General features: G+C 40.0%; 1 protein-coding gene across 3 annotated transcripts in view; it reads right to left on the bottom strand.

Moving 5' to 3' along the window:
• Positions 1-25310, bottom strand: part of ITGA4 (integrin subunit alpha 4) — a 90220-nt gene extending 64910 nt beyond the window's left edge. Inside the window, exons 1-7 of one of the 3 annotated variants that reach the window (XM_042994842.1) lie at positions 25010-25310; positions 24528-24649; positions 5622-5728; positions 5396-5525; positions 3606-3673; positions 2220-2349; positions 588-673 (exon numbers count right to left, since the gene is read on the bottom strand). In XM_042994842.1, the coding sequence (XP_042850776.1) occupies positions 588-673; positions 2220-2349; positions 3606-3673; positions 5396-5525; positions 5622-5728; positions 24528-24649; positions 25010-25215 (849 nt within the window). In that variant the 5' untranslated portion in view covers positions 25216-25310. Of the gene's footprint in view, positions 1-587; positions 674-2219; positions 2350-3605; positions 3674-5395; positions 5526-5621; positions 5729-15136; positions 18864-24527; positions 24650-25009 lie in introns of those variants that run through there. The other 2 variants (XM_007083914.3, XM_042994841.1) reach the window with 2 other exon arrangements.
• Between the last annotated feature and the right edge of the window lie 308 nt (positions 25311-25618).

Here is a 25618-nt window from a genome sequence, read left to right as displayed (position 1 = left end):
CTGATTCTTTCTGGTCTTACACAAAACATACAGCTCGCTCAATATCCCTTCACCTAGAAACGTGGTAACCAGTAAATATATTCCCTAGACATCTTGAGATTTTTTTTTTCCAAAAACAATTTACTCACAAGAAAGAAAAGCCTCTGGGGCGCCCAGGTGGCTCAGTCGGTTAAGCGTCAACTTTGGCTCAAATCATGATCTCACTGTTCATGAGTTTGAGCCCTGCATCAGGCTGCATCGGGCACTGTGCTGACAACTCAGAGTCTGGAGCCTACTTTGGATTCTGTGTCTCCCTCTCTCTTCCCCTCCCCCGCTCACACTCTGTCTCTCTCAAAAATGAATAAATGTTAAAAAAAATTTTTTTAAAGAAAGAAAAGCCTCAATTTGACTTTCAGAATTTTCCTTTAAGCTTTTCTGTTAAATTTAATCTAAAAGCCATACAACTTTCACCATGAAAGGCAGTGCACAGCTCATCACTTTTAGTTTTCATTCCTTAGAATTTTTGCAGTTTCTCCTTTAGTATCTCATTCTCTCATGCAGTTTCCTTGAAGTTTTGTCAAGAATTAATGTAAAAATGTAATTCTTACTTTACCAATCTGTTCATGTTGAGGGGCTCCTCCAACTACTTCGGTAGTATGCGGACTCCGAAAATGACCAGCTCCAACTGAGTAGCCTTCAAAGAAAGTGGACAACAACCATGGGAATCATTATTTGCAAGGGGTAAAATAGATCATCATAAATCCATTCACAGAATCAAATGAGACTGAATTCCAAAGACTACACTAAACGGTTTTAAGAATATTTAGCATAGCAATATTCAAAACTGTTCATTTATCATATGCTTTAAGCAATTATTAGTCTGTGTTATGAAGCTAGGCACATGGCTTTCATTTCCAAGTCCTAGAAATTAAAGAGAGCACTTTTACATCTGGTCTGTTGGTCTCTATGTAGTACCAGAATATGCTAGCTTCTAGTATTACAAGTGAAATATTTTAGAGATCTAAAATTTAACATGTTAAACTTCAAGCAAAAACTCCCTAAACTTCAACTCTTTCACCATGGAATCTTCCTACAGTGATAAAACCATATGAGGACACAAATGGTAAGATATTTTGTTATAAGACAAAAGGCATAATGCTAAGTTATATTTCTTATAATACTTCAAGATATACTTCAACCACAAACAAGTAAATGTTGAACTGTAAGCAAATTCCCTCTGTTTGAAAAAGAATTCTTCCTGTATGAATGGGAAAAAATAACACCGCTTTTTCTTATTGTAATTATTTCTGAGTATAGGTTGCTTACATTTGAAGCACATATGATTAACAAATCTGTATTTTCTAAAAAGCTATGGGAAAAGCATCCCTTTTTACTGTAACAGGAATCAATGCTGAGAAATCTTGGGTTTCTGTAGAAATACAGACTATAAAGTGTCCTACTACACAGGATGAGGAGGCAATGGAGGGGGAGGAAGAGGAGAGGAAGGAGAAAGACAAGAATAAACTCTGGGAAATATTTTCTAAGAACATATGAGGCTAAGGTCAATGAGCTGTTTTTAGATCCGTATGCTTCATAATGTTACTCATTGTGTAGAATGCTGTCGATAGCCCCACTGACTTTCAGCTGGTCCTTTAAGAAACTACACTTACTCATACATGATTCAATGAATTCGTGTCGAACGCCTATAAAAGTTCCTTGGTGGGCGCCTGGGTAGCTCAGTTGGTTGAGTTTCTGACTCTTGATTTTGGCTCAGGTCATGATCTCACAGTTTGTGAGTTTGAGCTCCACATTGCTGTCAGCACAGAGCCCATGGAACCTGCTTGGGATTCTCGCTCTTCTCTCTGTCCCTCCCCCATATGTTCATTTTCTCTCTCTCTCTCTCTCTCTAAAATAAATAAACTTAAAAACAAAAGTTCCTTGGATACGGTAAGCACTCAATAGATGCAACCTTTACGATAACATGTTTACTGCATCAAGATACAAGCTTGTAAGAGTAAACTAAACCAGTTCTCTAGTCTAACAAGTAAATATTAATATTTAACATATATAATTACAATCATTAAGTTAAAGTTTCATCGATTATATCCTTAAAGTGACAGTTTATGAATTCTTTAATTGCTATTGGCCATTTTGATCTTTTGAAGAGACTAGTAATCATAAGTAAGAGAAATAGTATCTATAAGACCTAGAGGACTGGAGTTTGTCCATTTTTACAGTACCTAAATAACTTCCAAATTTTACTTCATTATCTTTGTCTAAAAAAGCCTTGTACTTATTTGTAGTTATATTGTAGACAAAAAGAGAGCCAGTCCAATAAGATGATCCCGGGGCTCCCATCACAATTAAATCCTGTAAGAAAAAAAAAAAAAATTTATCATCATTTCAAAGTTTAATCCACTCAAAACCTCCTCCAAATATACATTTTAAGTAGTGACAAGAATACATTTTGATAATACATTTCTAAAATCTGAGCATTTTATGAATTTAAAAAACATATCAGAAAAAAAGCCAGAGAAGCTAGCTAATGAATTTTCACCTACAAGCACAATCTCATAGAAGAAACTCTCCCTTCACACTCATCAGTGAACCTTAAAATTGAAGAAAGAATCATGGAATACTAGAGAAAGCTTTTGGGAGACAGGTAATGTGGTTTCTAATCAAGTGAATCGCATCTGGATAATTCATTAGTGCTTATTATGGAGATAATCACGTGTTGCTAAAGAGTAAAAAGTGGATTTAATTTATTCCTATTTGCTAAGAGTCAATGACTAGTTTCCTTAACAACGTTAGCTTAGAAAAAAAACAAATCGAATGGAATTTGGGGGCATATTTGACGATAAATACAAATTTAGGAAAAGGAAACAAAAGTCAGAATGAACAGATATATTTGGTGAAATATGAAAACTTCTAGCGATCAAACCTATTTAACATATTTCTAAATTTCCTAAATGATCCTGACCTTATAAAAAGGTCAATTTAAGTATAAAGTGTTTTTTTTTTTTTTTTTAGGTAATATTTATGGAAATTGTTAACTCAAGGCTTGATAGTCTGACTGCATAGATCCAGAAAACATTCAGAAATTCCTAATGGGTTTTGAAGGTAAAATGGGAGATTTGGAAGTTGAATACAACTGTGATCTTTGATTGTATATCCTGCCTGAAGTGTTAGAGAAAAACAGAGTTTGGGAATACGTCTAATTTAAAAGGATATTAAATTCTTCAATCTCTCAATTCTCATAATTTTAATGAAAGATGTGGATTCATATGTTTTTCCCCTCAACTAGTAATTAAAAACATATTTGAATATTTTAAATGTATGAGTTAAAGCAAATAACAATAGCTTCCTTTTATTTTTATTAAATTTTTGATGCAAGTCATATTCTTTAGCGTAGACTTTTAGTTGGTCTTGCGTGACACAGCCATCTTAAGTATTAACCGGTTTTCAAAATATGTTGAATATTGAGTGTTGAAAATTAAGCTGTAATATACTCAAATTTAAGAAAACTATTATTTAGGTGTTATACAATTTTTACCATAAAGCGTAACACCTGTAAACCAGAAGTCTGAATCTTAAGAATTAAAATTCTGTATTTTAGGAGCTATTACCTCAGTGTAAAAACTAGATATTCCAGCTTGACAGGATGCAAAATTTTCTCCAAATTTTCTCACATAATCTAAAGTAAAAAAACAAAAAACAATTCAGGATTTCATTGAAAAAGACAAAATTTGCATAATTTTGTTTATCTTATAAATCCTTACTAACATACCTTTTAGAGTCTATATTTTATACTAACCCATTTTTAAGATAGTAGCTTTGATAAAATTTAAGATAAAAAATCTCTTCCATATTAATCCCCAAAAATATTCCTGCAAAATAGCAATAAAAACAGCTACCTCTGCCTCTTTCTCATGGAAAGAACATGCAGCATACACTCGAAAAAATTGTCAAGTGAGTATCTAAGACAGGGCTAGAATTTGTGTCTTCCAGTCCAGGTCTGCATTAAAATAGATTTCCTGGGGTGCCTGGGGTGACTCAGTTGAGCAGCCAACTTCAGCTCAGGTCTCCCACTACCCATGAATTGGATGCTTCTGGAACCTACTGGGAAGACAATGCTCTGCTTCTCCCGGGGAACGGATGTAAGTAAACCTCGATAGAAGAATCAGGCCCACATCCTTGTTTTGGCTTTGCTAACTGGAAGAGTTAAATCAATTAAGTCATTTGTAATTAATAGTCCTGGGCATGATTTTTCACTCCTTTTTATATCCCCCCGCCTTTTTTTAAAATAAATTTCCTCATAGTTTTAGGTGTTTTAAGTTCAAGGTAAGTTTAATGTTTTGCAGGATGTGGCTGGGTATAACTGAACAACAGCACAAAATTCTACTCTGAGAAGGTTTTAAAGTGTCAACCATACACCCCGGAGAAAAAGAGAAGGATAAACATACAGAACACTAGACTGAGTTTCACTTCATTAAGAATTTAAAATTCACCTTTTGTCTTCCTAGATGTCCAAAGGCCAATTAGAGATTAGGAGTTTTTCTAAGACATCCCATACCACAGAAGACCCCAAAGTTAACAGAATAACTGAATTTGCATGCATGGTCAAAATTTTGTGAGGTAAGGGAAAGGTTATTTGGACACTGTAGTGATCATTTTGGTTACAAAAAGTGGAAAATGGAATGCATATATATTTAATTCTGAGATTTCCAAGGATACATTTTTGGAATTTTAGTTCTGTTAAGATAGGTTTTAATGCTCTGTTGACATTCACCCCTAATTTTGCTCACTTCAGGTGTTAATGTCCCAACTCTGCTTACACTACTGCTACCTAACAATCTAGAATTTTCATGGGAAAATTTTTCAAAGTTAAGATACCAATCCCTTGTTGTTTCAAGGAATATATGTGAATTAAAAAAATAAATAAAGACACAGTGAGTGGGAAAGATTTGCTTACATTTACACTTGAATCTTTCTAAATATTCTTGAAGGCTAAAGATAAAACAAGAAACCTAAACAGTTTTCATCTTCCCAGACTTTTCAATCTCAAGTTTTTCATCATAATTTCATGATTTTAAGTGTCCTCTATATTCTAGACATTAGACTCATTCATGTGGAGTTCAAAATATATTTAGTGCAAAAGTGGGTAATTATCAACTAAATTCTAGAATTATTCAAATGTAACCATACAAATTTCTATTCCTAAAAGCACAAAGCACATTTTTTTGCACTCACACTACCGCAATTGAATAAAAAAGAAATGCTTTGAGTAGTTAAAAATACAGCTATTTTAATAAGATTTCTTCTCCTTTCTCTGCATATGCAAAATTGAAAATAAAAAAAATATTAAAGGCATTCACTTGTTTTTCTTGATCCGGGTAGTACCAAAATGATTCCTTACCTTGATAACATGGAGCTATTCTTTTGCTCAGTTCTGTTCGTAAATCAGGGGGCATTCCATAGCAAACACCCGTAGGGAGCTTATTTTCATTCTTTATATAAAATATGTTTTTCCATCTATGCCCACAAGCCTGAATAAAACACAAACGTAGATCAAATGATGTGAACATCACACCCAGAATATTTGATCCCCTGATTTTCTGAGTGGACTAATCCCAATAGCGTACCACAATGGAGCCATTTTCTCCTGGCTGTCTGGAAAGTGTGACCCCCAACCACTGATTGTCTCTTTCTTCCAGACAAGTCTTTCCACAAGGTTCTCCAGTAGGGCTACCTACAGTATTTGGGGGGGAAAAAATACCATCAGTTATCCTGAAAACCATAGGACAACAGAGAAAATAAACATGCTTATCCCCAAGTTTTCTCCTTCACCACATATAAAACATCCTTGACTCCTGTTCCTCTATCACCTTATACTCAGTGCACAGTATGGGGGGGGGGGAACACTGAGTTACTCTGTGCCAACATAACTTTTCTCTCACCAGGTGGTTTGTGTTTGTAGAACACAACATCTCCAGCTGGTAACATCATGAAGCAATGGGCTCAATATAGGAGATGGGTAACCAACACGACTGGGGGTAGACGGTGGCAGGGAGACCAGTTGAAACCCACACAGGCTGTGCAGATACAATTACAGGGTGTCATTTGTGGTAAAGAATGTGCCTTTGTGTTGACCATTTGGCTAGCATTACAGGCAACATTACCAGAGCACGTTTTTTTATATTAAAATTTTTGATTTCAAGTTTTTATTTGAATTCTAGTTAACATATGGTAAAATTGCTTTCAAGTGTAGAACTTAGTGATTCAACACCAGGTGCTCATCACAAGGGCCCTCCTTAATCCCCATCACCCATTTAGCCCAGGCCCACCCACCTCCCTCCATCAACCCTCAAACACTTTACTCTAAAGAACAAGCTATCAGAACACTTTTATTATTTTTTAAATGTTTACTTATTTTGAGAGAGAGAGAGAGAGAGAGAGAGAGAGAGAGAGAGAGAGAGAGAGAATGAGCAGGGGAGGGGCAGAGAGAGGGACACAGGAAATCCCAAGCAAGCTTCACACCCTCAGCACAAAGCTGGATGTGGGGCTCGAATCCATGAACTGTGAGATCATGACCTGAGTTGAAACCAAGAGTCGGATACTTAACTGATTGAGCCACCTGTGCACCCCTATCAGCGCACCGTTAAAGACATTTCTTGCATTGAGACTTTAGGAATAAAAGACAAGAATATGGTCCTCAGAATTTAAGTCACATTCCAGCATTGAAGCTGGGAGGTGATGACTGAGCACATGGAAAGTGGCTGTGTCTAATTAGCAGCACATTAATAATGCCTAGCATTGAAGACAAACTGCCCTACAGTTTACATTTAGTTTATTGTGACTATTTTCAAAAAAAGAAAAAAAAGACTGGAAAACTTGATTTTTTTCAGTAGTGAATAAAACACATGAAAAGGTACTTTGGCGGGGCTCCGTGGCTCAGTCCATTAAGCGTTCAACTGGACTCTTGATTTCCGCTCAGGTCATGATCTCAGGGTTCTGGAGTTTGAGCCCCTTATCAGGCTCTCTGCTGTCAGTACAAGCCTGCTTCGGATCCTGTCTCCCACTCTCTCTGCCCCTCCGCCACTCATGCTTGCACTCACAAGCATGCTGTCTCTCAAAAATAAGTAAACAAAAAAAAAAAAAAAAAGTTATTTAGGGGCATCTGGGTGGCTGAGTGGGTTAAACGTCTGACTCTTGACTTCAGCTCAGGTCATGATCTCACGGTTTGTAAGTTTGAGCCCAGTGTTGGGCTCTGTGCTGACAGCTCAGAGCCTGGAGCCTGCTTCAGATTCTGTGTCTCCCTCTCTCTGCCCCTCCCCTGTTCATGCTCTGTCTCTCTGTCTCTCTCTCAAAAATAACTAAAAAAAAAAAAAAAAAGTTATTTAAAAAGGTACTTCGGCAAATGCATGAATAGCCAGAAAACGAAACATAAATATTTTCATGGGCAATATAGCACTTCTAAACTGTACAAAAGAAAGTGATCTTCCCAATGATATTTTTTTTTCTTTTGCTAGAGTGACTTCTTTGCTTTATGGCTAGAATCCTATTAACATGCTTTAAAGTAAGTGATTTTGGGGTAGAGTAAGATGTAGTCTCTTAGGAATCCTTTCACTGACCTTATGTCTACCCTCTTCAATTGCCATGTGAGAGTTCCATTCCACCTGAACTGAATTCCAAAGGCAGGTGATTACATTTTCATCAGCTTAACTGGATAAGGATGTGGAACTTGGGTTTGTTTACTTAACTCTTAACACTAGTCACTTGTACCACTTTATCATATATTTATAGCGACCATTCTCAAAATCATCAGGCACTCCATCTCCTATAACCTTGACATAAAGCTTCCCAGGCAAACTCATACTGACTACATAGATAAGGCTAGTATTTTGAAAGTGAAATTATTTGCAGCAATGTCCTGAGTAGGAGGAAATTTTGTCTCAATGAGAATGGGAAGATGTTTGTGTATACATTTGTTCTCCAAAACACTGTTCAGGACAAACGGTAAAACCCTTCAACACAGCTGAACTGAACCAAGTTTCCTAGCTGCTCCCCTGAAGTTTCTGATTCAGTAAGTCCAGGTGAGGCCCAGACTACCCCAGTTGACTCTCACGGTCTGGAATATTGTTCCAAAAGAATGTGGATAAGGGTTTTCTGGCCAGGCTTCTTACAGAGTTTTCTACCAGACTTCCACATCTTGGTAGCAGCTCCCCGGAGCACTGGACTTGAAAATGATTAAGTATAGGTCTGAAAAAATAATGCTATTGATAAGCAATGTGTACCTGGAATGAAAAGGGGGTCTGCTGCAGCCCAAACCTTGATAAAAGACGGTCCAGGGAGAAACAGAAGATCCCCATGTTAAAAGTAATGAAGAAAGGGAAAAAGAAAGAAAAGGAGGAGGAAGGAGAAAGACCATTGTGAGTGTTGGGTGGGTAAGGTCTCACAGAGTTAGCATGGCTACATGATGCCAACCTAATTGAAAAAAAGTGAAAAAGACAGTGACAAACACAAAATTTTAACTCACTGTGATGCAACTTCCAGTTTAAATTTTTCACCAAAACCACCCATTATTTTTGCCAATGTCGAAAATAGATAAATGGTAGATTCTGTCTACCTGAAGGTGAAGTTCCTAATTACCACAACAGACATCTAAATAAACTATCTTCTCTGAAAACACCAAAGCCTTTGTAAAACTGCCACGTGGTTGACTAAGGCACCTCAGCAAGAGGAAAATTAAGGACAGGAGAGAAAGGAGGTCAGAAATAACACCTGATCGCTGTTTTCATCATGATTGCACAACCGAATACAGCCAATAGTTAGAAACAAATTTACCGTTCTGGAGCTGCTACCCCAAAGTTAAATAAATATGCAGTAATTCAAAGCTGCACAAAATATTCTGTAAGTTGCTGGATAAAAATGGCCAAAAAGTTCTCTGTGAACTGTGAACTTCCGTCAAGTTTAAAATGAAAACCAGCACCTGAGGGGCTCAGTCAGTTGAGCTTCCGACTTCGTCTCAGGTCATGGTCTCGCAGTTTGTGGGTTTGAGCCCCGCGCTGGGCTCTGTGCCAACAAACAGCGCAGAGCCGGGAGCCTCCTTCGGATTCCGTGTGTGTCTCTCTCTCCCCCCCTCCCCTGCTCATGGTCTGCCTCTCTCTGTCTCTCAAGGATGAATAAATGTTAAAAAAATGAAAACGAAAACCAGAGAAACTGTTGTGTTAAGCCATTTCCTGGAGCCACAGATGATTCCACTTTGCATCAGCTTCACCCGGTGACGTGGCAGAACCATCACTGCTCAGAGCTTCATCCAGCGTAGCCAAACAATTCATGTTCCCACCTCTCTCGAGGTCACTTCCCGCAAATGTTTTTCTCTCCACATCTTTGTGTAGCTCTCAGACCTCTGGACTTACACCAACCACCCCCCACCTCCTGCCCGCTGCCGCTCAGGCCTTGGGCCTGAATGACGCTACTGACTTTCCTGGTTCTTCGGCTTGCAGAGGGCAAATCATGGGACTTTCTCTGCCTCCTAACTGAAGGAGCCAATTCCCATAATAAATCTCTTCTTATATCTATCTACCTACCTATTATCCTCCCACCCTACTGGTTCCATTTCTCTGGAGAACTCTAATACAACTACAGTTATTTATTCACAGCTAGCCTACTTCCCAAACTTAGTCACTAACAACCTAGTTCATCACGTCTAGGACCACATCTTGCTCACCATTATCCCAACCCCAACACAGACCCCAGGAACATGTGCTGAAAATGGGTCAGTAAATTAAAAAAACAGTTTGGGGCACCTGGGTGGCTCAGCCAGTTAAGTACCCAACTCTTGATTTTGGCTCAGGTCTCCATCTCAAGGTTTGTAAGATCGAGCCCCGCAGCCGAATCTGATTCAGCTGACAGCACCGAGCCTGCTTGAGATTCTCGCTCTCTCGCTGCTCCTCCCCCCCACCCCTGCTCACACATGCAGGCTCTCTCTCAAAATAAATCAATGAACATTAAAAAAAAAAAAAATAGTTCAAAGCTTCCGTGGTAGTTTAAGTATCTTCTATTCGTGTTTCATATCTTAACGGGAGACATGTACAAAAGGATGAATGCATAGGCAGAAAGAAAATTCACAAAGTCATGAAACAATTATTCTCTCAAATGAGAAATAAAAACTAATTCCATTAAGTGAACACACACTCACATTTGTATAGGCTTCTCCTTCCCACTTCCAGATGCTGCTTTTGCCCCGGAGGCAGCACCCAACAGCGAAGGTCCTGCCAAGCTACTCTCTGCACTGGTTTCAAGACAGGATCCATTCAAAGAACAGCCTGTCGGGGCACCTGAGTGGCTCAGTCGGTTAAGCGTCCGACTTCGGCTCAGGTCATGATCTCGTGGTCCGTGAGTTCGAGCCTGTACTGACAGCTCAGAGCCTGGAGCCTGTTTCAGATTCTATGTCTCCCTCTCTCTCTGGCCCTCCCCCGTTCATGCTCTGTCTCTGTCTCAAAAATAAAAATAAATGTTAAAAAAAAAATTAAAAAAAAAAAAACAAAGAACGGCCTGTCAGTCATCATCACTGCTCTGGGTCGTTTCTTCAACTCAAGGAAGTTTTTACCCTTGTCTTCTGGAGTGCTTGCAGAATCATGTCAGAGAAGCAAGACCTCTGCAACTTCAGCCTATGCTCAGGACCATCTTCAGCGCTCTCCCTTAACCTTGCCTGCCCGAGTTCACGCCTCTAGCACGTGGTTCTCAGCCTTGACTGGACATTAGGATCACCAGGGAGGAGTTCCAAATAAGTACCAACACCTGGTCCCCACTTTCCGGCGGCTCAGATCTGATGTGTCCTAGACGTAGAATTTTTGAAAGGCTCCCCAGACAGGTGTGTGCAACTGGGCTTGTGCTCTACAATGTTAACGATTGTGCCTTCTCCTGGACTACATCGTATCTGAAAATACTCTATTTTCAAAATACTAGTACGAGCTTTTTGTCCTCCTTGGTTTAAGCTAGATACTGAAATAGGATATCAAGTGTTAAGCAAACTTTCTTCATGTGGAAATACAGAGTTTGTAATGTGTCAGAAATGATTATTATTAGAACTGTCATGAGTTAATTCTCATGAATTTCCCTGACATAACATCATAAATAAATTCAGATTATCTTTATATTTTATCCAAATGTCATACTGAAATGATTTGTAAGCAGGTTTTCAACTCAGCTCATACATTTCTAATCTAAACTCTTAGTAAATCAAATCAGCTTCATAATTGAAAAAGTACTTTACATGGTTTCACATAAAGGAGGGAAGCCAAATTAACATGTGATAATTTCCCATGCTTTTATACAACTACAATGACTAATCTTAGCAAAGTTGATTGCATTTTTTCAGTATATATTAAAAATACGAAACCACATAAAACCATATTCTTTATTCGAAAAATTAGACTAGTTTTGCTTTTTCCATTTTTTTTTTTTCATTTGTGAAGGAACATACAAGAAGTGTGCTTGTTACTTCAATTTTTTTATTTCTATCTGCTGATTTGGGTTTTTTAAAAATGTTTATTTATATATTTTTAAGAGAGAAAGAGCAGGGGAGGGGCCGAGAAAGAATCCCAAGCAGGCTCTCCACTATCAGCACAGAGCCCGACTCAGAGCTTGAACCCATGCACGGGAGATCACGACCTGAGCCGAAATCAAGAGTTAGACCCACTGAGCCACCCAGGAACCACCCCCCCACCCCCCCACCCCCGCCATCTGCTGATATTCTATCAGTAAATCCACATGTGTATAAATGTGAACGAGCAGTTAAATTTGTTAGATGAATATAAAGGTTGTTAGTACAAAGCCAGTTAAGTACATTCGTCACCATCCCTGTGTTTGTTGTTACTTGTATCACTAGTTTTCACATCATCGCTCAAGTGCCAAAGTATGACAGACCATGGAAGACTAGATATTCAATCTTGAATGTCACCTCATGAAGGCAGGTTGGCTATTTTGTTGACTGCAACATTCCCACAGAACAGGACCTTATGGACAGTAGGCAGGAGCGAAATACGTATCTGCTGAGGGAGGTAATACCTTTTACCGTCAAATCTTGAATGATGATATGCCTACAAAATTTTCACCAAACTCTCAGGGATTTAAGCTTTGGAGAGGTCTTCCTTCACTACTCTGTCTCTCCTCTGAAATATTAACTCCCTTAAGTATTAAGACAGTAACAGATGGTCTGAAGGGAAACCACATTTACAGGTTTGAAGATCTTTACAATGTGTGCTCTGGGAATAGGACGATTTAAGGCTGAGAATCAGCTGGGGCCTCCAGGAGATGCCTATCTCAGAGGGTTTCTGTGAGGATTTGGGGGAGTAAATGAGATACCTAGGAAGTGCTTGCGTCAGAGCCTAGCAGAGGAAGCACACAAATGATAGTTGACGTTGACATTATTATTACTTTAAGGATTAAGCTAACCATGTTTAAGCTGCATGTATGTCCTTTCATATATCCTCCTCCGTAAAATATTTATGGCACATCACGGTCAGGCCTTATCATTCACATTTCACTCATTTAATTTTCACGGGAGCAGCAGAGGACTACGTTATCAATCCCATTTTACAGATGAGCAAATTGAATCTTAAGGAAGGAAGGTAACTTCCTTGAATCCATGGGGCTGATAAATGAAAAAGATTAGAATACAAAAGTCAAAAACTTGTCAGAAATCGAAGACCTCTGTTATTTCACACTACTCTATGGCGTATACAATAGAACTCTACAAATATTTCACAGGTGTGAATTAACTGAGATCAATTTCACTTTCTAAATCTTTTGTTTCAGCTTCAAATGTGTAAAATACCACAAACCTGCCCATAGACTGTTGACTCAACTGTCCGGTGCTCAAGAAAAATGTCACTGACTTAGTCCCTATCTCATCCCGCCCTTTTCCTCAATTTGGATCAGTTCTCAGTATGCTGGCATTTCCACTGAAGAAGGCCCAAGGGGAAAGATCAGACCCCAAGTTCTTCTTTCTATAACTTGTTGAGAACTTGGGTGAAATACTTTGTGAGTGAGAGAGCCTGGGACTTTTGCATGCAATGACATGTTTGGTTTATCTGCCCGCGTCACACTGCTGTGGCTTCCCCGTTAGGGGAAGCACTCAGTCGGACATTCTCCATACTACAACAACATACACATTTATCTGACCTTTCCAAAATGTGATGTTAATTTTAAGTTTCAGAAAAATATTGAAAGCCCTTCCCCCACCAATTACTTTTTTTTTAAGTTGAAGTTCTTTTCCATTGAAAGATGAGTCCTGTATTTTTCAAATTTTTCTTAAATAATTCTGAAGAATGGATGAACATTTTTCTCTTCTCTGTTGTATAAAGAGTCATTTCTTCAGCATATCTTTATTTGTAGAAGCAATAGTTATTGAGTAAAATTAATCACATAATTCTTTCCTCTACCTAAATTCAGAATATCAGAAAAACATATGGGATTAAACTAAAAAATTCAATTCAAATATGAAGAGTGTAAAATCTACCATTGGAGGGTTATGAGGATTATATAAAATTTACTCTTAACAGATACAAGACTGCCTGGTACCTAGTAGGTGTTCATTAAATGGGAAATGCTTCTGTTCCCCAACATCCCCCCACATTACATTGATTTGGACCAGCAGAGGGCGCTCACAGTGCTGTGAGATTTGATCAGCGGCATTCTGCTCCTTAAGCCAAGTGGCCCCTTTTAGTTTTTCTTATCAAATTCTAATTACTATTAAATCCATTATTTTTACTATATTAAACTATGTACTTTTCCCACACACCAAATAAGATGTGGCGATGATGCTTCTAAAAGATAACAGTGATGTTTATGAACTCAGTAGCAATAACAATAATTTTGAGTCATGAAAAGGAAAATACCCAGGTTTTAGAGATGATATGGGAAGTGAGAGTACTGAACTTCCAAAACCATTTCCTCCAGCTTGTCTGGAGTCAAGATATAAAAATAAGCAAACAAGAGGCAAGATATCAAAATAAACATCAAAATTAGAAACCAGTCTCAAAGTATTTTCTTTCGGGGAAAACATGTATTTACACGCCATATTCTCAGGCTTCCTGGTCCATATCTGACAATGACTAATCATCACACTCAGTTTACGTGAGACAGGGCTGATATAACCATAGGGCTGAAAAAGCCTGCTATTTCAGTCTTCTGTTTCATTTTATTTAATAGCCCTTTTTTACTTTATAATTTTATTTATTTTACTTTATTGTATTCAGAAAGAGGTGGATGTCCCCACGCAGAAGAGCCAAGTTTTAGGGTTGCAATTTTATAAATCTGGGTTGATCCTGAGTCATCACCAGACCTCAAAATTCTAGAAAACCAGGTCACTTATGAGCTTAATTCTAGGTTCGGGTTCTCCTCCAGGGACTTTAGGCCCAAACTTCTTCAAATTCCTACAGAAAACCTAAACAAGTTTTATTTTTATTTTTATTTTTAACTAACTATAGCAGAAAAGTGTACCACAACTGATACATTTGGTGAGCATAATTTAAAGAGGCACTGTTGTCTTACAACAACTAATATTTATTAAATGCTTCCTATATACCCAAGCACACTTGTACTACATGCAAACATATATGAACTCATTTAATTTTCATTATAGCCTTATGAGCAGATATTGTTATTATCATAATCCAAATTTTACAGATGGAGAAACTGAAACAAAGGGAGATTAAGCATCTTGCTCAAAGTGGGAAAGGAAGGATTCAAGTCCATGCTGTCAACCGCCACCCTATACTACCCTTCAATGATTGCTATTAGTACTTTTCCCTGTGAAGCAGGGAAAGAATCCAAATATTGACGTTATTAATAAACCTATACTAATTCTCTGTCTATAATAACCTACTATTATAACACTAATTTCCAATATTAGGAAATAAGGAAAGAAAATTCTCTATTTCCATGGTTTGCAATTCATCTCTTGGACTTAGGGGTTCATCTGAAAGACTATCACTAATATACGGATACCATTTTGAGTGTCTTTGAAACAAGAACAATACAAAAATGTAAAATAGAAAACAAAAACAAAAACAAAACCTCCAGGAAAACCTGCCCTCACTCAATGGTAGGTGGTCAATATTGAATCACTGTGCTTGGTTTTGGAACTTACACGGTAGGATGGAGGAGGTCCGGAGGATGCAAGGTCTGAAGTACGTGAAAGAAATAAAAGTCAGTCAGGAACTCCATGGCATCATCCAGTAGAGGGTCAGACTGAGATGAGGAGTTAGGGATGTCAGAGGACATGTCTCTGTCCAAGGTTCAAAGGATGGGATAAGATGTTATGGAGACAACGGTTTGTAGGCAAAGTGATGTGCTCAAGAATAGTAGAAAGCTTTCACAAGAAACCAAGAATGGTATCAGGTGAGGTAGACCTAGAATGATTTCACAAATGTAGCATATACACTGAAAGAATCTATATAGGGTGTAATGTTAAAAGGGCACCTCTAATCCATTTCACACAATATTTCCCATAAAAGAGATTCAACAACTAAGTCTGCATGCTTACTCTTTCTGAACGTATTTATTGTGAATTATAGTATTTCAAATAATTTACAAGAAAAAAATTCTTCCCCCCCCCCCCCAATTCTTGGGGGTTAACAGAACAGACATCAGATATCAGAACAAACACACTGCTTCACTGACCGACCACCTGTAAGTCCACTTCCATGGTCCCATTTGATACTTCCAGCTATCTTAAAAAAAAAAAAAAAAAGCCCTGTTTTTAAAGATGGTCAGTTCCAAGCTCCCTATCTTAGGAGTGCCCATTATTGTTTAGATTTCCTGGTATGAGCAGGCAGAATCTCTGGAAACCAAGGCTGGCCCAGACCTCCTGGGATGATGCTCACGTGTGCAGCAGAGGAATCACCCAAATCTGAGAAATGTATCCATCCATTTCACATTTATTGAGCTTTTACTACACTCTCGTCAAAACTGGTCAGAACTGGCTCAACTACTCAGGTATCTGCTCTTCCAGGAACCCTTCTCTCATCAACCAAACTATTTCCTCTCCCCACTGTGTCTCCATCATCACGTTTATTGCATATTCTCATAATTAATGATCTAACGTTTACCTGTCTCTCATCATTTAAACTGAATTCTTTGCGAGCTTCAAAGTCTTACTCAACTTGGTATTCCCAGTACCTAGCATAAGTAACCAATAAAATGTGTTTAATCAATGAAGGAAGAAACCAGATAAAAAAAGTTGTTGACACCTGCTACCAATATTTTCTCGCTCCTCACTTCTCAACTCTCTGTAGTCTGGCTTCACCACTAAAATTGGTCTGACTAAAAGGTTAGTCATGAACAGTTTCTCTCTATATTCAATGAAATCTCTTGAGTTCTTACCTTGCTTGACCTCTTGGCAACTTTCGATACTGCGAACCACTCATCTCTTCTCAAGATCTCTCACCTTTTGACTTCCATAATGCCATACTGACCAGATTTCCTTGCTACCTCTTTGGCTCTTCCTTCTTAGTCATTTTCTCAGGCTCCTCTTTTCTTCTCCAGTTGTTAGAAACCATGGATGAATACTGGTGTCATCTGGGGACCTTTGGAAACCCTAATGCCCTACTAAGGATTCTGCATTCAATTCCATTTTGTAGAGGGTGGGGGTGGAAGAGTGGCTTCTACACCACCAACAAGCAATCTTCTGTCACTAGCTGGGTCAATTCACTAGCTACAATTCAACTCAATTCTAACACTATCTATCCAGAGATTGCACCCAATCCCACAGGTTAAGGACTTAGTTCTACAAGAGTGCCCCTCTCCCAATACACATACACATACACATACACACACAGACACTTCAGAGGCCAATTGAAAGTCTAGGTCATCAGCTATACTTCTGGCCACCTGGTTATCAGAGGTTCCAAATTCTCCATCCCTGGGTTTGATTGATTTGCTAGAGCACCTCACAGAATTCAGGAAGGCATTTTACTTACTAGATTACTAATTTATTATAAAAGGATATAACTCAGGAACAACCAAATGCATAGGGCAAGGCATGAGGAAAGTACTTTCTCTAAGTACTCCACTCTGTTCACTAGCCCAGAAGCTCTCCCAACCCTGTCCTTTTGGGTATTTATGGCCGCTTCCTTACACAGACATATCTGATTAAATCATTGGCCATTTGTGATTGATTCAACCTCCAACCCCACTCCACATCCTGAAGATTAGGGGGTAGGACAGAAAGTTACAACCATCCAATCATATGTTTGGCTCCACTGGCAACCAGCCCCCATCCTTAGGTAGGGTCCAAAAGCCACCTCAATAACAAAAGACACCTTTGTAACTTTCTTAGAAAATTTCAAGACTTTTAGGAGCTCTGTGCCAAAAACAGGGAATAAAAGCAAATATATTATTCTTACTATAAATCACAATGTCACACCTATCTAGACCCACCTGCAAAGATTTTTATTTATTTAGGATGAGAACTGGTACTCTTAAAGCTCTGCAGGAGAATCCAAGTTTCAGCTAGAGTTGAGCAGCACTGCTCAAGCCAATTGTCAAACTGTAGGAATCCTCTGGATCTATCCTGGACCCTCTGATCTATTCAGCCTAGAGTTTCCAAGTTAAACTCATTCACTCCCATGGTTTTATCATCTCTATGTCAGTTGCAGTGAACTCTGAATTGCCAGTACAGACCTCTCCTGCCCAGCAGACCCATACATCCAACTGAATACTAGATATTTACTCCTATGTCTTCTGTGGCCAACACCATCATCCATCCAACAGCCCAGGTTGGAACCTTGGGTAACACCTTTGGAAACCTCCTTTTTCATCTCTCTCATTTAATAATTACCAAGTAAGTCCTATTGAGTCTGTCTCTTAAATAACAGTAGAATATCTATTTTGCTCCATTCTTGCTGCCAGTGCCTTAATACAAGCACTTATCATAGGTAGCCTAAATTATAACAAAATCTTTCTACAACTGTCTTACTACCTTCAGCCTTGACTCATTTACTCCAAAGCATTCACTATTCTGCAACCAGAAGTATCTGTCTAAAACACAAATCTGATTAGGTCAGTCCCCAGGTTCAATTACCAGTGGGTAATTCATACTCCTTAAAGACAGCTCACAAAGTTGTATTAAAAATAATCTCCAACCTACCATCCACTTCATACTCCACAGTCCAGTCATATGCGTATTTCTTGCACTTCAAAGATGCCATGCTCTCAAAGACTTCAGGTCTTCATACACACCGTTGGCTCTGTCTGGCACCCTTTCCCGTAAACCTCTTCCTCTAGCCAACCCCCGAGTTTTACTCAGTTCTCCAGTTGAACATCAATTGATCAGGAAGCCATCACCTTACTTTCTATTTCTAATTAGATTAGATGTTCTCACCCCACTTTCCTATAAGAACCTGAGCTAGAGAATGTAAAACCCCCTGGGGGCAAGGACCGTGTTTCTTTCTTACATCCAAATTCTAGCCCTTTTGCAGTCCTCAGTAAATGACTGAAAGAATAAACAACCCACGTGTACAATAGATTGCCATATCTGGCCCTAGAACTGTTGCTAAGGGGAGATATTCTTAATCATTAGGAATATTAGTGGGTGACCAAGTAAACTCAAGGCAAAAAGCAAAATGCATTTAGAAAACCTCACCTCTCAAATTCAATGGCAAGCATTCTTTAAAGATGAAGTTTGGGAAATTTCTGGAAATCAGGGAACTTACGTTTCTTAACATGATAGTTTATTAATGAAGCTCTCTGTCTTGATTTTCTGCATGATTAGAACCTATGTTCAGGGACAAGTTTTCAAAATGACCAGTCTGTATCAGCTTCATAAGCTACAATTTAAACAGTTTGCAAATGAAAAAGTTATCAAGAACATTATTTGAAGTTGCAACATTATTTGAAGTGTGAGGTTTGTTTGCCCTTCAATGTTAAGCTAATAATTCCTACAAATCAGGCAGAAGTGAGAATGAGGTAATCATTAGTTTAATGGCACAATGCTAATTAAATTCACCTCTTCCAAACAGGTTATTTAAAATGAGCCAGGAGGCTGACTAGGGTGATAAAATTCTAGAAAGAAATCTGAAGGGGAATAATGATGACTAACTTGCGATGGATCACTGTTCTTTCCAGTAAAGAAAAGAGAGGCACAAGCAAGAACTGTAAAGGTCTAATAACTATACAGCACTTGTCTGGGAAAGAAAAGTGAAAGTCCTATTCATTTACACACAGATGCTGGGGAAGCACCTGCTACAAAGTTGGTGTTTTCTCATGCAGGGAATTTATAATTCTCTGGGGCAGTGCTGTCCAAAAGAAATTACTATACAAGCCATATGTGAAGTGTTCAATCCTATAGTAGCCACATTAATTTTTTTTAACATTTATTTATTTTTGAGCGACAGAGAGAGGCAGAGCATGAGCAGGGGAGGGGGAGAGAGAGAGGGAGATACAGGATTTGAAGCAGGCTCCAGGCTCCAAGTTGTTTGTTAGCAGAGAGCCTGATGCAGGGCTCAAACTCACCGAACTGCAGGACCATGACCTGAGCTGAAGTCGGACACTCAACCGACTGAGCCGCCCAGGGGCCCTTATGGTAGCCACATTAAAAAGTAAAATAAACAAAATTAATTTAAAAAATCTCCTTTATGGGTCGCCTGGGTGACTCAGTTAAATATCCTACTTCAGCTCAGGTCATGATCTTGTGGTTTGTGGGTTTGAGTCCCACATCAGGCTCTGTGCTGATAGCTCAGAGCCTGGAGCCTGCTTCAGATTCTGTGTCTCCCTCTCTCTCTGGCCCTCCCCCACTTGCGCTCTGTCACACTCTCTCTCAGAAATAAACATTAAAAAAAATAAATAAAAATAAAAATATACCTCATTTAACACACCCAAAATATTCTCATTTACATATGTAATCAATATTAAAATATTTATTTTGACATATAATTAATATCTAAAAAATTAATGAGTTATTTTAATTCTTTTTTTTATACTAAGTCTTTGAAATCCAATATTACAGCACCTCTCGCTGCAAACTAGCTACATTTCATGTCAACAGCCACATGTGGCTACTGGCTACCATATCAGGCAGTGTAACCGTGTAACTTTAGACTTTTATTACCCAGATAAGTGTGTGTGTGTGTGTGTGTGTATGTATGTGTGTGTGTGTGTGTGTGTGTGTGTCTGAGTGTAGCAAGCATATAATGCTATTAGTGGTGACTCCAAAGTAATAAAAGACCTGAAATACCTTCTGAATAACCAAATAAAAACAATGTGTTTAGTATAATTTTAAAGTCATTTATGTATTTTATTATATTCTAATGCTTTGAATATTGGTAATCCATGGACAGTCTATGATTACATACAGTTCTGGAGTCACCTGTGATCACAGTTTCCTTTAAAAAAGCCTCAACAGGGGTGCCTGGATGGCTCAGTCGGTTAAGCATCTGACTTCAGCTCAGGTCATGATCTTGTGGTTTGTGGGTTCGAGCTCTGCGTCCGGCTCTGTGCTGACAGCTCAGAGCCTGGAGCCTGTTTCTGATTCTGTGTCTCCCTCTCTCTCTGCCCCTTCCCGCTCATGCTCTGTCTCTCAAAAATAAATAAATGTAATAAAAAAATTTTAATAAAAAAATAAAAATAAAAATAAATAAAAAATTAAAAAAGCCTGAACAAGAAGTGCCTGGGTGGCTCAGTCAGTTAAGTGTCTGACTCTTGATTTCAGCTCAGGTCATGATCTCACGGTAGTCAAATTGAGCCCTGAATGGGGCTCCACACTGAACGTGGAGCCTGCTTGGGTCTCTCTCTCGCTCTCTCTCTCTCTGACCTTCCCCTACACACACTCTCTCTAAAAATAAGTAAGTAAACATTTTTTAAAAAGCCTCAGCAAAGACACAGAACATCTGAGTGGAAAAGCAACTGGACATGTGAAGTCACTATGGCCTCCTCAGACACAAAGTGTTCATGAACATATCTGGGCTCAGGCCTTCCTGATGGGGACACCACCTTCCTTTGGCTCGCAGAGGGAAGGAGGGAAAAAGTGTGAGGAGAGACACTTCTTAAGCAGGCAGGGAGGTAGAGGAAGCCTGTTTGCAAGCAGGGTGCAAAGTGCCTCTTCTACAATGAATTCACTTCACTGAAAGGCATATCTTACTCTCAACACCTTACACCCTGGACGTTTTAGACCAACGGGCATCTGCTGCTCACTTCTGATTATGGCCACAGTGAATACACCACAGTGTGTGACAACATCATCCAGGGGTGGAGGCATGTAATGGGAGGGTATTGATCTCCTCTTTCAAGGGAGGAGTCCATCTGATTCAAACTTTGATCTGAAATTCTGAAACCTAAACACCAGTCCAAGTGAATAGTATTGAAATTACTAGGAGATGGGCACCGTTTTAAGAGACCTGCCAACTTCATTTCCTTGATAGTAACTGAAACCATTCCAAGTGAAAGAAAACACCTTACTGACACGGCAACCATAGCTCAGTATTTAATTGTAAGATTTTGTTGGTTGAGTCAACAAGAAAATATTTCTCACCATGTTTCATCTCAACTGTTACCTCTTACTTTATGCATGTAACTTTTTGCTTTATTAATTACCTATTTATTACCTTCAACCTGACTATAACAGATAACATACAGATAGAGATTTAAGTAGAAAATAGAGACTAAAAGAAATAAATTAATGCTTTTTAAATATCTGTTCTATGTCAGGTATTGAGCTAAGCATTTTCTATACATTATAGTGACCCACATTTGAGACAGGAAAACTGAGGCAATCCTCATAATCTACAGAATTAGAATACTGTGTGTGTCCATAGTTACATAAATTTTTCTTAAAGCTTCTTCACAGAAAATATTACATAGTTCACAAACCTGAAAATCCTTAAATGTCTTTCATGACCATTTTATTGTTTTCAGTGCTTCTCTGCTAGACTTCATCCCCAATCCCTTATTTTACAGCTTCAAGTGACTTGAGTTTGTTCTGAATGGAAACACGATTTCCTTATTTAAGGAACAGAAGGTATATTGTTTAAAATGTTATAGGAGAGGCAACTTCAGTCAATTCTTTTGCAAATATGCCAAGCTATTATCAAGGCTATAAGTGTTTCAACCAATGGATTGCCTGAAAATCTTGTCTTCCTTTTTGCTGTTTATCTCAATCAATATCTTTTTGTATTGACTGAAAATGTGAAAGTTAAAAATGTCATTTGGTGGGGCACCTGGGTGGCTCAGTTGGTTAAACGTCTGACTTTGGTTCAGGTCATGATCTCACAGTTTATGAGTTCAAGCCCTGTGTCAGGTTCTGTGCTGACAGCTCAGAGCCTGGAGTTTGCTTCGGATTCTGTGTCTCCCTCTCTCTCTGCCCCTCCCCTATTCTCTCTTTCTCTCCCTCTCTATCAAAAATAAATTTTAAAAAATGTCATTTGACTTATCATTTCTAATTATTCTCCTATTCATCAATCAGGTTGATGACAATCAAACTTCCACTTTGCCTTTGTTCGTTTATCCATCCAATAAATCTTCACTTAATTCATGCTTGTTCCGTATCTACCATGGATACATTTCTCTGAGGATATTTCTATAGTCAATCTCTATGCTCCACATGCCCCCAAATTTAGGTTTTTCTTCCATTTTGATGGGCATTTTAATCTCAAATTGTGTGTAATATTATGAAGTGATCTTTCCAGTGAAACACAGACATCTAGAAATAGATTCAGTGCCCTTCCAGACAGGAAGTAGGTACTAAAAGCCAGTAGTTATGATGCCATGGATCAGGAAACCGTGACAGGACAACAGAAATGCAACTTCTCCTTGCTGAGACTTTGTCAAGATCCTCTGGCAGACCAACTCTGTGTCCTCCAGTCACTAATTCTTCATCCCACAACTGTCTCATACAATGAAAATTATGCTTTGCAGAATTATTCCAAATGGGTAGGTCTGTGAATGTGTTAGGCTTTCCTAGTCTGCCTTTTGGGGATGGAAGATAATTAATGAGAGGCTAGGGTTTATTCTACATGCTGTACACCACTGCTAGACTTTTATGGATGCTCTCTGAGTTATGGGCATACTCTCTTTGAATTCATTCTAAATGAGGGAAACCAGCTTCCCAGTTGGCGAAAAAGCAAGGACTACTCTAAAAAGAAAAAGGGATTAAAGATGCAGTAGCTTATCCCAATAGTCTATGGCAAAGATAAATATGAAAAAGGTACCAGTTGTAACCTTTTATTCACCATTCACAGAGAACATATCAGTACAGCAGACAACATATTGGACTCTTCATTTAATTTTGTTTGCACTGAAGACACACACAGGAAAGGAAAGGGCTTGGGCTTTGGAACCAAGCTGACTGGACTGACCTGAGATCCCATCTTTCACTCATTAGCCGAGTAACTTTAGAAAAAATACTTGCAACCCTCTGAGTCACAGAATTTTCACGTGTAAAGTAGGAACAATGCCAACCATGACCCACTGGTGCTTTGAGGGGAAAAAAAATTAAGTAACATATACATATAGCAGTGCCTAACAGTGTTTGGAACAAGATAGGTCTAAATTAATATTAGTTCCCCTTTTTTCCTCCATGTGTCTACAAAACAAATTTGTTTTTGGCTTTGACATGTGAACTTTCTCCCCTCCCCCATGAAAACACATTTGTTTTTGCCTGTTTGTTTGTTAAATGGTTTTATTTATTTTTGAAAGAGACAGAGACAGAGTGCAAGCAGGGGAGGGGCAGAGAGAGAAAGCGAGACACAAAATCCAAAGCAGGCTCCAGGCTCTGAGCTGTCAGCACAGGATCCCACCTGGGACTCGAACTCACGAACAGCGAGATCGTGACCTGAGCTAGTCGGCCGCTTAACCCACTAGACACCCAGGTGCCTCAAAAAACACATTTGTTTTCAAGTTGTCCATTAACTAAGAAGAGACATTAAAAAATGACTTCAAATAGATGTATTCATTTAACGTGAGCGTTTGGGGAGAGAAAAATTGACAATTATATCTTAGTCCTCATTTAAATTATATTAACAATGGAGATGCCAATTTTTCCTTGTTCTCTTCTTTTACATTTCATATTCTACATAAAACTGTATCATTTTCTTTTTTAGAAAGTCCTTAAGCTAAATGTCAGGATATGGGATCAACTCCAACTGCTTTCCCTGATCTGTCCCTTAGCCTTTTCTTTAACAAGGCTGATAGGTCAAAGATGGAAATAAAATTCTTAAGTGATGGCTTAGCTGGATCCTGTCCCTAATGTGCTGAGAGACTTATTTAAAATGGGTCTTACATGAGGAGGAGAGAGGGAGAGGTGAAGAGAATGTATCATAAGAAACTTTCTTCTCCAGAGTTTTGCCGGAGTACTGCAATCATTCTCATAAGCAAAAGGGAGAAAAATGTTGGCAGAAAGAAGGGAGTCACTTTTACACTACCAAGGTTAGAATGGTTTTGAGGGAAGGGTGAAAATCACTCACTTTAAACTAGAATAGGCAACATGGAGTTTTCCACGACTTGTGCTACCCCAGGGTCACTCGCCCCTGGTCCCAGGCCCAACTCACCCAGCTGGAGCTGTTCGCACGTCAGGTCTGGATTCTCTCCGATCTTGCATCTGTAAATCGCGCCAGGATTGACCACTGAAGCGTTGGCGAGCCAGCTGGCGGTGGGCGCCCCCACTACGAGCCTAAAGCGAGAAATGTGCACGTGCACGCAGACGTGAGCCGTGCTTCCCACTGAACTCCTGGTCTCTACACGCTTGCAGCTGGCAGCGGGGCCGATCCCCTCCCCCCTCCTCCGCCCACCGCCTCGCGCACGGAACCGCCACCCCGGACCCGCAGCTCCAGAGCCTTGCGCCAGAGCGCACCCGAGGCGTGCCACCCCGAGATCGGCTCGTTTCCCGAGCAGATCCTACGAGCTGGCCGTCGCAGCGCTCCCCTTCTGGCTCCTCCAGAGGGAGGAAAGTTTGAACCCGGCAGGGAATCCCTGAGGCGCCCTTCACTCGTGGCTCCCAGGTGCCCAGAGCGCCGAGCCCCACTCCACTCACCATCGGTTCGCCCCGTGGCTGTGCAGCACCACCGAATAACCGAAAAGGGTGTTGGGGGGGCCCTGGTAGAGCAGCGCGCTCTCGGTGTCCACGTTGTAGGGGCGCCCGGTCGGGACGCCCAGGCACAGCAGCAGCAGCGGCAGCAACACCGCCTCCCGGACGGCGGCCCCTCGGGGACCCGGCCAACACCTCGCTTCCCCAGCCATGCGCTCTCGGACGGGAACATTCAACACCAAAAGGCCGCTGTCCCAAAGTTGCGCTGGATGAGACGGTCAGCCAAGGGGAAGAGCGCCCCAAGAGAAGTGCAGCGTGTCCGGCGCCGGCGGGAGGGAGGGAAGGAGGGAGGGAGGGAGGGAGGGACAGAGGAAGGGAGGGGAAGTCGGGCCGCCGCGGGCGGAGCAATCTGAGTTGATCTGGGATGCAGCACGCCCGCCGGGCCCCACGATCCGTTTCTGCAGCCGGGAGGTGCGGGCGCTCGCGCGGTCTCGGGGCGCCCGCCGCTGGGTGGGGTCCCGGGCGTGGTGCGGAGGAACAGGACCCTGCGCCGTCTCACCCCGCGCGTGGCTGTAGGGGGCGCTAGGGGACCTCCGCTGTGTCGGACGCGCGCCC

This window comes from Panthera tigris, chromosome C1 (genome assembly GCF_018350195.1).
Source record: "Panthera tigris isolate Pti1 chromosome C1, P.tigris_Pti1_mat1.1, whole genome shotgun sequence".
NCBI lineage: Eukaryota > Metazoa > Chordata > Mammalia > Carnivora > Felidae > Panthera > Panthera tigris.
The sequence above is the reverse complement of the archived record's forward strand: the minus strand, read 5'-3'. Positions and strand labels throughout refer to the sequence as shown.